This window comes from Diplotaxodon limnothrissa, linkage group LG5, assembly GCF_057381915.1.
Source record: "Diplotaxodon limnothrissa isolate DT_005_m linkage group LG5, D_limnothrissa_male_GT1.1, whole genome shotgun sequence".
Classification (NCBI taxonomy): domain Eukaryota; kingdom Metazoa; phylum Chordata; class Actinopteri; order Cichliformes; family Cichlidae; genus Diplotaxodon; species Diplotaxodon limnothrissa.
This window is the reverse complement of record NC_140600.1, coordinates 2,410,001-2,426,492: the sequence shown is the minus strand read 5'-3', so window position 1 is coordinate 2,426,492 and position 16,492 is coordinate 2,410,001. Positions and strand designations below refer to the sequence as shown.

The 16,492-nt window shown below is 41.3% G+C and overlaps 1 protein-coding gene across 4 annotated transcripts in view; it reads left to right on the top strand.

Moving 5' to 3' along the window:
• Positions 1–16,492, top strand: part of LOC146631433 (calcium-dependent secretion activator 1-like) — a 342,226-nt gene that overhangs the window by 205,032 nt on the left and 120,702 nt on the right. For 3 of the 4 annotated variants that reach the window (XM_085352951.1, XM_085352948.1, XM_085352949.1), the window contains exons 12-13: positions 4,507–4,643; positions 4,998–5,185. In XM_085352951.1, the coding sequence (XP_085209077.1) occupies positions 4,507–4,643; positions 4,998–5,185 (325 nt within the window). Of the gene's footprint in view, positions 1–4,506; positions 4,644–4,997; positions 5,186–6,750; positions 6,763–7,144; positions 7,151–16,492 lie in introns of all 4 variants that reach the window. The other variant, XM_085352950.1, reaches the window with a different exon arrangement.

The window sequence follows — 16,492 nt, the reverse complement described above, 5'->3', positions numbered from 1 at the left end:
CTGCTCTGCCCTTTCCTGTAGAGGGGGTCTGAGTTATGAGTCCAGTCCAGTCTGTTGTTCAGATGAACACCAAGGTACCTGTAGCTGTCCACAGCCTCAATGTCCATACCCTGGATGTTCAGTGGTTGCAGTGGAGAATGCTTGTGCCTGCGGAAGTCTACCACCAGCTCCTTGGTTTTACTGACGTTGATCTGGAGGTAGTTCAGCTGGCACCAGTCCACAAAGTCTTGAGTCAGTCCTCTGTACTCCTTGTCGTCCCCATCAGTGATGAGGCCGACTATTGCAGAGTCATCAGAGAACTTCTGCAGGAAGCACTGGGTGGAATTGTGGGAGAAGTCTGCAGTGTAGATGGGGCCGGGGACTGGTGAGTGTCAGCACCACAGTCCAGGATGAGACAACAAACATCCAAGAATACATTGGGAAGATGGCCCCAACTGACCGAGTGCTCAGTGAATACCTCAGGCAGCAGAATCCCAAGAAAGTGGAGGAAGGCGAGGAACCATCATGGAAGGACAGGCCCCTGCACGGTATGTACCACCGGCAGATAGAGGAGGTGGCTGATATCCAGAAATCCTACCAGTGGCTGGACAAAGCTGGACTGAAAGACAGCACAAAGGCACTAATCATGGCAGCACAAGAACAACCTCTGAGTACAAGATCCATAGAGGCTGGGGTCTATCACACCAGGCAAGACCCCAGGTGCAGGCTGTGTAAAGATGCCCCAGAGACAATCCAGCACATAACAGCAGGGTGCAAGATGCTAGCAGGCAAGGCATACGTGGAACGCCATAACCAAGTGGCCGGCATAGTGTACAGGAACATCTGTGCCGAGTATAACCTGGAAGTCCCAAGGTCAAAATGGGAGATGCCCCCAAGGGTGGTGGAGAATGACCGAGCTAAGATCCTGTGGGACTTCCAGATACAGACGGACAAAATGGTGGTGGCTAACCAACCGGACATAGTGGTGGTAGACAAACAGAAGAAGACGGCCGTAGTGATCGATGTAGCGGTTCCGAATGACAGCAATATCAGGAAGAAGGAACACGAGAAGCTGGAGAAATACCAAGGGCTCAGAGAGGAGCTCGAGAGGATGTGGAAGGTGAAGGTAACAGTGGTGTGAAATGCTGTATACATTTCATCAGTGTGGTGGCCAGTGCTCTCTTTAGTGCTGATGTGTGTTGAGGGTGCATCCTGATGGACAAAAAATCCAGCTCAGTGTTTGGAAGGAGACTTGACTCACTTAAGACTGTGGTGTATATGGACACATTGAACAAACTGAAAGAACAACGGCAAAAACTCTCTTCATAGCCTCCCAGCTGGGCGAAAGAGCAATGACAGAACGTGTCATTGCTGATAGGATTTTCCTGAAGATCTGAGCAGTTCAGGAGGTTCCTTGTTCCCATGGCAATAAGAGTTGTAAAAACCTTCTGTGAGTCTAGAGTAGAACAAAGAATTAATTTATTTGGATAACCTGGTGTCTCTCATGTTTGGCCATGGTTTTGGCCAAAATTACAACAGGGAAACTGCATAGTGACAAATGTGAAACAAATAGATGGGAGTGTTCAGAACGAGACAGCAGGTAAGAATAGAGAACATTTATCGATGGCACTATCAATGCAAGTTTGTATTTCAGAAAGAAATCTCAGAAAAAAAAAACAACTCATGGAGTCAAAAAGGTTAGGGTGGTATCACTCATCCCCCATCACCAGTAAAAGTCACATTTGTCTTAAAAAAGAAATCCATTATGCAACAGTAACAGAATTAACAGACTCACTAATGATGATGAACATTGTGACTTTTGTGTTGTTTTGCTTAACTGGGGCCTGCATTAGTTCTCAGAGGTATTACCATGTCTAACTGTACAATTTCCATCTTATATTTTGGGATGCCATCTGCCAGTAGCACATTGATCAAGGTACTTATTTTAAATATATAAAGATATAAAAATAAGTGTCCGATTCTATTAAATCAGAGTTTATTTTATTTTATTAATGGTTTTAACAGAAATGTCATTCCATGTCTTCTAGTAACATTCCATGTTACTAGAATAGAATAGACTAGGCTAGACTCGAATAGAATAGAATAGAATAGAATAGAGTGCCTTTTATTGTCACTATACACATGTAAAATGAGATACAGAGCATCTCCTACTCAGTGCAGACAAGAGTCGTGGAGTACTTATGAACTACTACGACTACAGCAAACATGTGGAGGTTTAATCATAACTCACTGATGATGATTTTAATTGAATTTATTGAGATACACAGTGGCTACTGGAAGCTGTGACAACATTAGATGACCTGTTCATAATTAGCCATGTGCTGTAGTGATGAGGTTGGGTATGGAAGTCAGTGCAGTATACCAGAGGACCTAAACACATTTCACGGTCAGTCCACAACCAAAGCAAGCCATGTGCTAAATAGTGCCAAATGATTTTGACCACCATGGCTAGCACCAGCACTGGATCCACTGCCTCCCGGTTTCTCTCCTTTGAATCTAAAAATGAATAGCAGCCATCAGTCATTGTCAGGGCCGTCTTTCTCCAGCCCAGACGGATGGGAGTGACTAATGTCACTGCATGTTACTGTCCAGCCCTCCCGCCTCCACTCTTGCTCACTCACATCAAACAGACCTGACAGGCCACCAGCTATGGACCAAAGGGGCACCTCAATGTCACCTTTTTAGATATTTGGGGGAGGTTGTGGGGGTGGGGACTTGTTGAGGGAACACAATCAGCTCCCAGCATCCCACTCTTTGTTTTGTTTGTTGACTGACAGCTGAGGTGCTTTCAATTGGCAGTAAAGAGGATGTTGCCTGACAAATCTCTCGATTGTTGGGTAGCTCACTATAACTTCTATTCATATCCATTTTAGTGGATTTATTTAAACACATCAAATTTAATTACATCTTTGAGAATATTCTGCTATTATGTGTGGGAAAGAACTGATTGCACTGGTTGTAGCCCATTTTTAGCAAGCAAAACATGTGCTGTTTATTTGAGATGTTGGGCTAAACAATACTTGTCCCAGTTATTATATTGAGGATAACAACTTCATCTCTTAGGATTGCTTTCCTGTAACAGAACATGAAATATCCTTTGTGTCTACAAACATGTTTGGAAGCTACATTAGAGTTATGTGTCTGTCAATAATGACTCTAAGTATTCTGTGTGCTAATGATTTTTATTGCTAGGGAGCATGCCTTAAATACAGTTGTGTGTATATGAAATTTCACAAAAAATATGCGAAATCATTGGAAGGACATTTTTTCCCTTCCTTCAGTATATACAAAGCTCAATATTCTTTTTATATAAAGAAGCTATAAAATTGCTTTGAAATAACTCAAATTTCTTTAAATAAGGGGTGTGCGTTCTTTTTTTTAACTACTGGATTTTACTTTACTAAAATGTGTTTTTTTTTCTTAGCAGGTTGTTGTTGGGCATACTCTACGGTGGCTTTTGTGTAAGCCTCCTGAGAACCAGCCTATTCATTTATGCCCTCTGTAATGCACATTTGGTTTTGGTCTATAAGTAATTTGACTCATTTGAAGTCCTGATGTACTAAATAGAGGACATTCTGGGCTCTCCATTGATGTCTCATGTGTTTGGTTGGCTTCTTTTAGCTACAAAGAGAAGGGAAATCACAAAAAAGTTCAATGGGAACATTCATTTTTCCTTGGTTCTCAGGAGGAAATATCATATTTATTACAAAGCAACAGCCACATGTTTAGTGTAGCATTCCAATTTTTCTTTTAAATTAATGACAAAATTGGTCAAATTTTATTTTGCAAAGTTGTGTTATAATCATTGACAGTATAAACATGGGTGGGTTTGAAAAATTAAGGTTTCAAAATGGTGCATTAATCATGACATGAAACTGCATGCTCAGTGGTTAACAACTTGTCAATCACCAGTCATCAGCCAGTGAGCGTGTGGTTTCATCTGTTTTTCTGCATCCAAAATGACACTGGTGGAAAAATCTTCTACATGAGACTACACAAAGACGTCAGTGACATCATGTCCATACTGTCAATTATAACGACATTTTTATCTAAAATTTGTTCTACTTTCAATATACCACTTTGATTTCAAAGAATCATTAATTAACCCCTCTACTTTGATGAGTAAAATAGATTATTGTGAGTCCTCATTCTTTGCTCATTCTCAGGTATTTAGTGTGACAGTTAAATGGGGCCACACTAGAGAGCTGGGGGCCACTGCCAATGCTGTGAAGAGGCATCAGAATGATGCCCTTTTTGTGTTTCTGACAAATGTAGAAAAGGCATTCACTGGGAAAATGATTATTATTACTTTCTCTTGTTGTAGTAAGTATAATCACAGCCAATATGGTGTTTAAGCTCATGTAAAGAGAGTTAATGCACAAATTTTGCCAATCATGCAAATTATGAATGACTGCATAACATGAATACGACACATGACATTTGCCTTTTTTATGTCTTTCTCTCTCTGTGTGCCGCATCGTCGAATGCATAATCTGGCATAAACAGATGCTGATCGAGCCCAGAAGCATGGCATGGACGAGTTTATTTCAGCTAACCCCTGTAACTTTGACCACGCCTCGCTGTTTGAGCTTGTCCAGCGCCTCACTCTGGACCACAGGCTTAATGACTCATATTCCTGCTTGGTAAGTAAATCAAAATCCAAAAAGAGTCTAAAACCTATAATTGATAGAAAAACCGGCAACAATGGTGGCTGTTGAGAGGGAAACAAAGAGAAACGATTGAGGTGTGCCAAATTTCACATGAAAAGTACTGAAAATCAGTGGCAACAGGTCTTATGGAGTGAACACAGGAATGCATTCTGTATCTTAGCAACCGTAGTGTCTTAATAATAACAAAGTCTTACTATCAGTAAAGATGTGGTTTAATATGCTCGCATGATACTATTGTTAAGTGCTATTACAGAGTGTTATAGCATATAAACATCACTTATTTCATCAGAGGAATCCGACAACAGTATTTCTGTGTGTTACCAACAGGGCTGGTTTAGTCCTGGTCAGGTGTTTGTCTTGGATGAGTACTGTGCTCGTTATGGTGTTCGAGGCTGCCATCGCCATCTATGTTACCTGAGCGATCTGCTGGAGAGGGCAGAGAATGGAGCCATGATTGATCCCACACTGCTGCACTACAGCTTCGCCTTCTGTGCATCCCATGTCCATGGAAACAGGTAAATATCAACTCCTGTCTCCTTTATTTGCCCCAAATGCTCCAGTCCTCCTTTGTCAATGCAGAAATCACTGAAACTCTGAATAACTGAACTCTGAACTGAACAGTTAACCCTCTCAGGCTCAAATTAAACTTTTTGTTGCTAATGCACAACCAAGTCCTGCAGTGGTACTTCTGAGTAAAACAAACTCATCAAATATGTATGTGGGGTAATCAGGTTGTTAGTTTTCAACTGTTGCAAATCGGCAACGCCTGCCTCGAGAGGATTAACTAATAATTAAAACTGGAACAGGGGCAGACCACATATATGTGGATATGTAATATGTAACTTTGGGTTTGATTTGGTTGCAGCGGCTGATTTTAGTTTGATTTTGCATGTTGTTTTCATGCTCACTCTTCCATTTTTTTTCTTTTTTTTGTGCTTTGTATAACCTTCTTGCCTTATTCACACTGTGACTTACCCTTCCTGCACAGACCCTAAAACCTGCACAGACCAGTGTGTTTGGCACTTACCAGTATCTTGTAACCTTTTTACCCTTTATCCCTGAGATCCTTTCCCAAACTGCTAAAAGAAACTGAAAACCACAGAGTTCATGATAAAAAAAAGACTTTGGCTGTATGGTAAGATTTCCACAAAACATTTTTCTAACCAAAGGTTTCGATAACTGAGGTGTTCAACTCATCACTCAGCAGATAACGTACTGAAGAATCAAACGAGAGGTATACAGTAACCTATTCCCATCATATCACTAAAGGAGTATCACAGCTTCACATCCAGCTTTGTTAGCTGTTGATAACTGACTGACCCTAGAGCCAGTGTAGGTGTGGCTAAATGTTTCTGCCATTGAAAAGAAAGATCATCAGCACAGACAAAAAAAGGCTTATCAAAGGTAAACTTTAAATCTGAATCCAGCCTGAGACTTTCTGCGTGTTTGTCTGTTGGAAGATTGCCGTCAGTTTTACTCTAAGGAACAATTCTTTTGCAACTTGTAGACGAAACAGCCCTTTACTACAGTTTTTGTCAGTTTTGTCAGGTTGGGTGGGTCCGATTCCTGCCCTATCAGAGGTTTCCTTTTAAACTTTTTCTACCCCTCTTTTTACTGATTGTTCCTCAAAAGGAAACATTTGGTGTCTCCCCATAATAGCATATATCTTGTCCATCACTACTGACATAACTCACTACTACCTGATATAATTTGCATTTTATCAAATTAACCCATTATCTAAAATGTCATTACAACAGTTCCAGGAACTATTCAGTATGAGTGATGTGTTTTTCTAGATGATCTGAGCCAGGTGTGCTTGTGCTGAGATGTCAGCCTATGGAACAAACTTTACATTACATAATCATCCCAGTTCTGCTGTGACAAATTAAAGGCAAATCCTGAATACTTGATCCCTACACAAAGTTGCAAAGTTTGGGTCCGTTTGTCCCTTCTGAGGGAATGCTCACTGAAAATCAGGGCTCTTTATTGATTATAATAGAACTGTGTTGCATGCAAATCCATATAGTGCTAACCAGCGGTCATTAGGATATTTCCTCAGTGAATGGCAAAAATCAAGCAGGAACTTAAAGGAGTAAAGAACAACTCAGCCAAATATTAAAAACTATTTAAAATGATGTTGGTGTGTAAATGGTCTGTATTTGTAAAGCGCTTTACTTAGTCCCTAAGACCCCAAAGTGCTTTACACCACATTCAGTCATCCACACACTGGTGATGGCAGCTACGTTGTAGCCACAGCCACCCTGGGGCGCACTGACAGAGGCGAGGCTGCCGGACACTGGCGCCACCGGGCCCTCTGACCACCACCAGTAGGCAACGAGTGAAGTGTCTTGCCCAAGGACGCAACGACCGAGACTGTCCAAGCCGGGGCTCGAACCGGCAACCTTCTGATTACATGATGAACTGCCAACTCTTGAGCCACGATCGCCCCTTATAGAAGTAGCGTCTGAAAGAAGCTTTAAGTCCTCAGTAGTTAATGTTCTTTTTTCTTTAAAAGTCTTGAATTACAGTTAGTACTTAAAGCACACCTTGATTAGTTCATTCAGAATCAACAAATTACATTTTCCATATACTAATGGACGTGATGGTTTGGAGTGTGAAATCTGTGTGTGTGATGTTGACACCAGCAAATAAACAATTTTCACAGAGTGGGATATAAAACTTGTGGCTGTGCTTTTCAGTCGGATCAAACTGTGTCCTCTGTTGAAGGTTGTTTGGCTATGACTGATGAGTTCCCTGCATGTTATTCCACTAGCCTGTTATCTAAGTTGCACTATTTACCTCTTGTCTAATCTGCTGTGATGTGATCAGCCATCATATCTGTCAACATCACAGTCAGCTGTCGGCAGCTGAAGCCAAACAAAGATAGACGAGGGCCACTCCAGCATTGAGGGCAAAGGTCAGGGAGGGCTGTCTGTCAGTGCCCCCACCTCCAACCTGCATCATTTCTCCAACTAACCCTCCTGTATGTATCCATCCATCTATCAATCTTTTCATCTATCTGTGACAAATAGTGACGGAGGACTGAGGCCTTTTTTGATCACTATGGACAGATGGATAGCAGTCACTCTAACAGAAAGAGAGGGAAAGAACAGGGGGAAATATGACCAGCTAGAATTTTTGGAATTAGAAATGATAGGCTCATGCACTTTATTTAGTATCATAACAGACTTTACACATAGAAAAATGTTTGTGCAGGTGAATAAATATCTAAAAAAAGAGTAGAATTTTTTTTAAAATCCAAAAATAATTATATCTTTATGTAGTCCCGTCCACAGACACGAGGCAGAGACCTAATCTGCCAGTCCAGCCATTGTGCCTGGAGGTTGAGTCATGACATGTTGACAGGTTGTCATGTGTTATGGCTGAATGTCTCTGCAGCCATAGCTGCTGCATGTGCCCATATGCACACACCTCATCCTAGGCCAGACCAACCCTCCCCTCCCCCCAACACATAAATACCACACCACCGCTACTGCCTTCTAATAGCCTGCCAGCCTGGAGGTGTTGGTGCATCAAGTTAGACGCAACTGCCCGGTCACCTGCTAAAGAGTCAGGATTTGACTTCTGTAGAACTAAATGTCAACTCCATTCAGCTCCAGTGAAATGTCTTTAAAACAGATAAATAATATTTCAGCTGCAGTTGATTTTGTATTTGTGTTTAATTGGTACATTTGAAAGAAAACTGAACATTATTGCAGTTATTTTCACACAGCTGTTTTCACAGAAACATCTGGCATCTTTTTCAATGACATCAATGTCACTTTGTACTGTCAAACCTGACAATGCAAAATAATATTTTACTTTTCTTTTTTGAGTTTAAGTTCTATTATATAAATAATCAGTCTTTGTGTAGCACTGTATAGAAATGTTTACTAGTAAATACTAATCTAGATAGTGTGTATTCAGAGACATGCAAAGGTGTATTGAGATGTTTTGCATATTTATTTTAGATAAAGAGATTTTTTGGTAGAAAAAAATGTACTCCATGTAACATATATAAAAACAGAATGTAATGATTTGCAAATCTTATAAAGTCCTGTTGTTTTCACAATAGAACCTAGAAAAAAGTGAAACTGAATATAGAAACTGAAATATTTTACTGTTTCATGAACAGTGTTGGTCAAGTTACTTGAAAAAAGTAATCAGTAACTAATTACTGATTACTTCCCCAAAAAAGTAATCCCGTTACTTTACTGATTACTTATTTTCAAAAGTAATTAATTACTTAGTTACTTAGTTACTTTGTTACTTTTTAAAAACACGATTTACAACCTGAAGAGGTGATAAAGCGATAGATCTTTCAGCCCAATTCTACTTTTTCTGCATAATCCATCATACAAAATGTAATCAAATGGAAAAGTCTCTTTTTAAAACTTGTTTTATTAGTTTTAATCTTTTAACTTTATGCATCAAGCAAAAATTTAATTATATGCAACATTCTCTGACTTGAATAAATTAGTTTAACATTTAAACCTATTTTTTGCACATTCCAGCACATAAAATAAAATATTTTTTGTGTTTACACTCACTCTTTCAAATAGATGCAAGTAAAACACAGCAGAAAATAAATAAAGTCAAAGACTCAGCGGTCCTGTTGCTCTATTTTCACCTATTAAGCAACACTGGGGTAGGCGGAGGTTTACCCTGGTGCAGGTGTGCCGCGGTCAGTTGAAGAATCCGCGAGTTTCTCTGTGAGTTTCCCATTACGTCGTAGCTACTCGGTGCTTGTTTGGAAGTTTAGGGGTTTTTTTCGCTGTAAAAAGAAGTTTTCTTCCCACGCACAACGGACGCTAATGTTTTTGTCACTTTTTATGGAATCAAACTCAAAGTACGGTCAGTGCTTCCACACTTTAAACACTGCACGCTCATACTCTCTCCCACAATCGATATGTGATCCATTGTTGATCTGCACACAGCTGTTGTCACTAACGGCGCACTCGCTTACGTCAGTGTCGTGAGACATTCTCGCAAAAAATCACGGTTTTAGTAACGCAGCGTTCCTACGGGAAAGTAACGGTAATCTAATTACCGTTTTTGCAATAGTAATCCCTTACTTTACTCGTTACTTGAAAAAAGTAATCAGATTACAGTAACGCGTTACAAGTAACGCGTTACTGCCCATCTCTGTTCATGAAACATATTAGCTACTTTTGAATTTGATGGCAGCAACACATATCAAAACATGTGGGACGGGGCAACAAAAGGCTGGAAAAGTAAGTACTACCAAAAAGATATAACTGAAGGAACATCAAGTATTTGGGTCATTAGGAGAAAAGATAACTGTGTCTACAAAATCACCGGACAATTTCAGAATAATGTTCATCAATGCAACATTAAAAAGAATTTGAATATCATATTAGCAATGCTTTATAATATTATCAAATGAAATTACTGTGCACAAAGAACAAGGACAAGCATCAATTAGTATAGATGATCGTGATCTTTGAGCTGCACTACATTAAAATAGATATGATTCTGTGAAGGAAATCACTGCATGGGCACAGGAACACTTCCAGAAATCACTGTGTGAACAGAGTTTGGTGGAACAGCAATGTTCTCTCCAAAGGTATAATTTCCACTCAGAACTCAGTTTCTTAGATTTTGTAAAAACGAGTTTGAAGGGAAAATGGCAAATTTGCTCCATGGTGGTCTGGATGTGGTGGTGACTGCACAGAAAAACAGATGTGAAACTGCTGCCAACTTTCTGTCTGTCACAGAAGGCTTATTTGCTTGTTGTCTTCATCATAGCTGTGAGATCATCAGGTCAAGCAAACATGAGGAAGCTGCCAAGGAATGATATGTGGCTGAAAGAGAGAACACATGAAAGCCCTTCAGGACCTAATTAGTGTGAAATTTCCTTCTTTTATTTTCTGTCACAGTAAAGAAGTTGAGGTGCTTCTCATCAGTGAATTTTAGCCGTGATAATTCCTCTCCTGTTTTGGTTTTAGACTTTTACACTTGCACACAGCAAAATTAAGCACCAGTCGCATAACAAAGGAAAACAGTAAGCTTAGCACTCACACGGAAATTCACCACTAGGACCAAAGCTTTCATTAGCTGGTATTTTATTTATTTCTTTATTTCAATTTCAATGACACATTTATTATGATGCTTTAATTACTACTTGTTGTTCTTTCCAGCCCACCAAAATTGTAACTGTCTTTTTCAGACAATGCTCAGTAATATTAACTCTTGGGAGATAAACCAATGATGAGGTCAAAGCAACAAAGACACCATGCAGTCATCTCCTCATCAGTGTCATGCTTTCCACTAACAGAGCCCTACAGGTGACTGCAGCACACTGCTAGTGTCTGTTCAAATGTCCATAAAACCAAAGGGGAGCTTGGATGAGACGCGAACTGCTGAGCAACTTGATAATCCTTTAATCTAACACGGCACTCACGAAGTAGATTAGATTAGATTAGATAGAACTTTATTAATCCCTCGGGTGGGTTCCTCTGGGAAATTCGATTTCCAAAAAAGCACAGCACCGACAGAAGTTACAGAGTTACAGAATATTATATATATATATATATATATATATATATATATATAATACACACACACACACACACACACACACACACACACACACACACACACACATATATATATATATATAAATACAGAGACAATATAAATAAAATATACGAAGGGGATAAATAGAATAAATAGGAATAAAAATAAAAATACAAGTGAATTGCACATTTCAAGTATTGAGTCTATTGCACTGTTGACTATTTACAAAAGTATTGCACAAAAGGTATTGCACAGTGAGGTGAAGAGGCACTACAGCTTAGTTGTTCCCCCCTCCTTTGTCCTCCTGTTTCCCCTCCCTCTCCCCTCCAGGGAGGAGTTAAACAGTCTGACGGCGTGTGGGACAAAGGAGTTTTTAAGTCTGTTAGTTCTTGTCTTTGGGAGAAGCAACCTGTCACTGAACAGACTCTTCTGGTTGTTTATGGCCGTGTGCAGAGGATGCCCAGCATTGTCCATAATGTCCATCAGTTTCTTTAATGTCCTTTTCTCTGCCACTGTCACCAGAGTGTCCAGCTTCATGCCGACCACAGAGCTAGCCCTCCTGATCAGTTTCTCCAGCCTGGATGAGTCCTTCTTTGCTGTGCTGCTCCCCCAGCACACCACAGCATAGAAAAGTACTCCAGCAACCACCGACTGGTAAAACATCCTCAGGAGCTTCCTGCAGATGTTAAAAGACCTCAGCCTCCTGAGGAAGTACAGTCGGCTTTGGGCTTTTTTATACAGGTGCTCTGTGTTGCATGACCAGTCCAGTTTATTGGCCACCCACAGCCCGAGGTACTTGTACTTGTTGACCACCTCCACCTCCTCCCCCTCTATCTGAACCGGCAGTGGACCTGCTCTAGACCTCCCGAAGTCCACAACCAGTTCCTTAGTCTTTGAGGTGTTGAGTTGCAGGTGGTTTGTGTGACTCCATGCGACAAAGTTCCTCACCAGACTTCTGTACTCCTCTTCCTGATCATCCCAGATACACCCCATGATGGCTGTGTCGTCTGCAAACTTCTGAATGTGGCATAATTCAGAGTTGTAGCAGAAGTCAGAGGTGTACAGGGTGAAGAGAAGAGGGGACAGCACAGTTCCCTGTGGTGCTCCTGTGCTGCTGACCACTGTGTCAGACGTGATGTCCTTCAGCCTGACGTACTGTGGTCTGTCGGTGAGGTAGTCGGAGATCCAAGCCACCAGGCAGGGGTCCACCTCCATCCTGTTCAGTTTTTCCTGAAGCATACAGGGCCGGATGGTATTAAAGGCACTGGAAAAGTCAAGAAACAGGATCCTGACCGTGCCTTTTCCCCCATCCAGGTGTGAGTGGGCTCTGTGTAGGAGGTACAGGATGGCATCCTCCACTCCGACACCCGCCTTGTATGCAAACTGTAGTGGGTCCTGGGCATGTTGTACCTGTGGTCGGAGGAGGTTGAGGAAGAGCCGCTCTAGAGTCTTCATAGTGTAGCAAGTACCCCCCACCTCCCTCTAACACACAGTTTCTTGCTGTCTGTTGAAAGACATGTCAAATGGAAGTTTGAGAAAGAGGGAGAGCGAGGAAGAGTGTCATGTCTCCTGCTTCTCAACATGCTGTCATGGCTCCAGTCCAGCGCCTCTTCTGTCACATGCACTCTGCTCACACTCTACCCAGACCCAACCATGTCACAAACGATAAACTCTCTCTCTCTCTCTCACTCACACACACACACACACACACACACACACGCACACACACACACACACATGCACGTACGCACGCACACACACACACACACACACACACACACACACGCACGCACACACACACACACACACACACGTAAAGCTGTTTATATCTTATATATTAATATATGAAGAATAGAGCATAATAGTCCTGTGCACAATCTTTCATGTTATTTCAATCTTTCCATTTTGCATAATTCTTAACTAAAGTAACTAAAGCTTGTTTTCTCATGACGCAGTCTCATATCATTGGCATCAGTCGCTGGTGAGGTCTGGGCACTCTGCCAAGAAATGACGGGTAATTTTCTCCTGTCAACGTGGGTGCGATACATGGTGGACAACCCACAGCATCTATGGAAATAGATTTTTTTTCTAGTTTATGAAAATCTAAAATGGTGAAAATATCTACTTATTTCTCCAGACTTTTACATAAGAAGTATACATGATGTGTGAAATAAGAATGTGTTTTTATCATGATTTGCATTGTTCTAGATTTAGAGTGAAGATCAGCTTTTACCTCTGAAACAAATTTACTGACAAACAAGATGAGTTTCTGTGAAAATTTAACATTTACTCAAGAATTAGCAGTTTTATCAGCAACTCGAGTAAAACAAGTACTTAAAAGTACTCAAGTAAAAAAAAAAATCTATTTGACAAGTAGGTTGGTTTCACACATAAGGTTGAGTATAGTATAAGATTAAAATGCACATTTGGGCTGTCATAACTCATAGCAGCATGCAAAGACTTTTAATATTAGTTATTGTTTTAAACTGAGCCCAGTGGAAAATAAATATTTAGAGCTACTCTAAGACTAAATTAGAACCTAAATTAATCTTCCAAGGGATTAACTTTTGGTTATCAGTGTGTCTTAGGAAGTGTATATTTCAGCCAACCCCAGCAGGGGTGGGATCGATAGCTGAATACATAAATAAATAAATAAATAATGCATTAGTCTTCTTAAAAGTAATGCGGTACATTTTTTTTTAAATTATTCACTAGATAGTAATTTGTTACTTATCCACATACAGTGTTTACATATAACCTAAAAACTGAATATACTGAGCAAAGCTGTTCGGTGTAGCAGGAAACTTCTTTAACTCAAGTGGTTTTTGTTGGCATTGTCGAGATTCTTCTACGTCGTACATGTGCAAGTATATTCTGACTGTTTAGCTATATCAAGGAGCCTGTTCATGTGCATTTCTGGATTAAGGAGAGTCTGGTCCTCTGCACCTCAACACATACCTGAGGTTCTGGTATGGGGCCTCAGACCTCCTTTAGCATGCTCAGATACTAGGGGAAGAACTCCAGAGAACATCAGAAATTGTCTGGCTGGGTATTTCTCCTACCTTCTCCACCGGTGGAGGGAACTTAACTTAAAGCAGGGTCCTGCAGTGTAGTCAGTGATTCATTGTCAGCTTGAACTTCACAGACGCAACCCCATCATTTGGGATTCTGTCGACAAGGGCTGAACGGTCAACTGCCACTGAACTGTCAACCAGGTAACCCAGTGTTGCAGCTAAGCACTGTCCTCCTTGTGCTTCAGCAGTTCCTGCAGTGACTCATGCCATCATGAGGACACAGAGTGCAGTCACAGTAGCCCTAAAGCGCTTGATATAACTTGTGTCATTCACCCGTTCACTCAAGCATTTTTTCTAAGATTTTTGTACCTCAGTCCTTTTTTTCTAACATTCACACACATTCATTTGCTGATGGATACATCAGAGAGCAAGTACAATCTGAGGATAGAAGACGCACTTCCAAACAGGGAGAGAGTGCCCTGATGTAGAATGGGGAAGAGTGGTGGTTGATAGCCCAGAGATGCCTAAAACAGAGCCTGTAGCAGAGGAGGTGAGTGAATTCTGGGTGTATTCAACCTAGGACAGTTGAGAGGACCAGATGGAGGGGTTTTGAGGAGTGATGCAGCCGAGGGAGATCTCAATCTCCTGGTTGAGCCTTTCAGTTTGTCCATTTGTCTGTTGGTGTTGGCCCCGAGGGCATTGCAAAATGCCTTCCAAGCTTGGGCGATGAACTGGGATTCTGTGTAACTTAAAAACATGAACAGCAAGTAGTTTGGCTATGTCTGAGGCCATGGGTAATTTCTCAAGGACTAGAAATTGAGCTGCTGTAGAGAATCTAAGAACCCATTCACACACATTCCAAGTGTGTGAATGTGTGTGTGAATGGGTGGATGACAGGTTGTGTAAAGCGCTTTGGGGTCCTTAGGGACTAGAAAAGCTCTATACAAAATACAAGCCATTTACAGGCCAATCTATCAATGGTAGATAAGGTTACTGTCACACCGGGCTGTTAACCCACTCTAGGTCATGTGTCTCATTACATGAGCCAATGTGTAAAAAAAAGGTGTGGGTCATTATCAACACTGAGTACTGCTTTTATTTCTGGCACAGATGGCACATGCCACTACATAGTCCTTGACATACCTCCATGATGACCAAGCAGAAGTAACGTTTGAAAAGAGAAATGGGTGGCCAGTGTAAGTCCAGTGGATCACAACAGAATGGTCAGTGATGGAATCCTATCGGTAGTTAGGGGGACCTAAGGATCATGTTCATCCTGCACAGCTTGATGGCTCATTTTCTACAAATCCCATTTCAGTGATCCAACAGTACATGAAGCATGAAGTATGGAGAATTCATTCAGGGTCCAGCAGGCTGGTGTCATCCAAGTACTCGTTAGAGAGTGCGTCCGTTTTGACATTCCTTGACTCTGAGTGATAGAACATTAAAATTGAAATGTCAGGAAAAATGGAGACCAGTGGGCTGGATGAGCATTTAACCTTTTAGCACTTTTAAGGTAATTGAGGTTCTTGTGATTTGTTCAGATAACAAAAGTCTGCTCGGCCTCCTCCAGCCAGTGGCATCACACCTCCAGTGATGCTCTACATCATAATTGAGTACAGTGGGGATCAGCTACCAGAAGGAGAAGGTACGGGGTTGCAGGTTACCTTGGAGGCCTGACCACTGCGAGAGAACTGCCCCCACCCTGGAGTCAGACACATCTACCTCAATGATGAACTGGAGCTTGGTATCTGGTTGCATGAGGACTGGTGCTGAGGTGAACAGTTCCTTTAATTAAGTGAAGGCTGCTGCAGCTTCTGAGTAACAAACAAAGGGCACTTTAGGCGAAGTGAGATGTGTGAGAGGTGTAGCTACCTGACTGTAGTTGCGGATGAAGCATCAATAAAATGAAAAGCAGAGGAAATGCTGTACCAGCTTCTGAGATGGAAGGAAGAAAGGTCTCTCAACACATCATTTACCAGAGCTTGAAAGACAGCGCATGCATTTGTTAATCCAAAGGGTATGACCAGGTATAAAGTGTCCAATATGTGTCAAAGGCTTCCACTCGTCACCCTTCCAGATGCGTATTAAGTGGTAGACGTTACGGAGATTGAGTTCAGTGAAATCAGTGACCCCCGGGAGGGGCTTAAAAGCAGAAGTGATTGGGGGCAGTGGATATTTGTTCTTGAAGGTTATTTGAGTCCACGATAGTCTATGCATTTGTCTTTCTTAATAACAAACAAATAAACAGCACCTACAAGGGAGGAA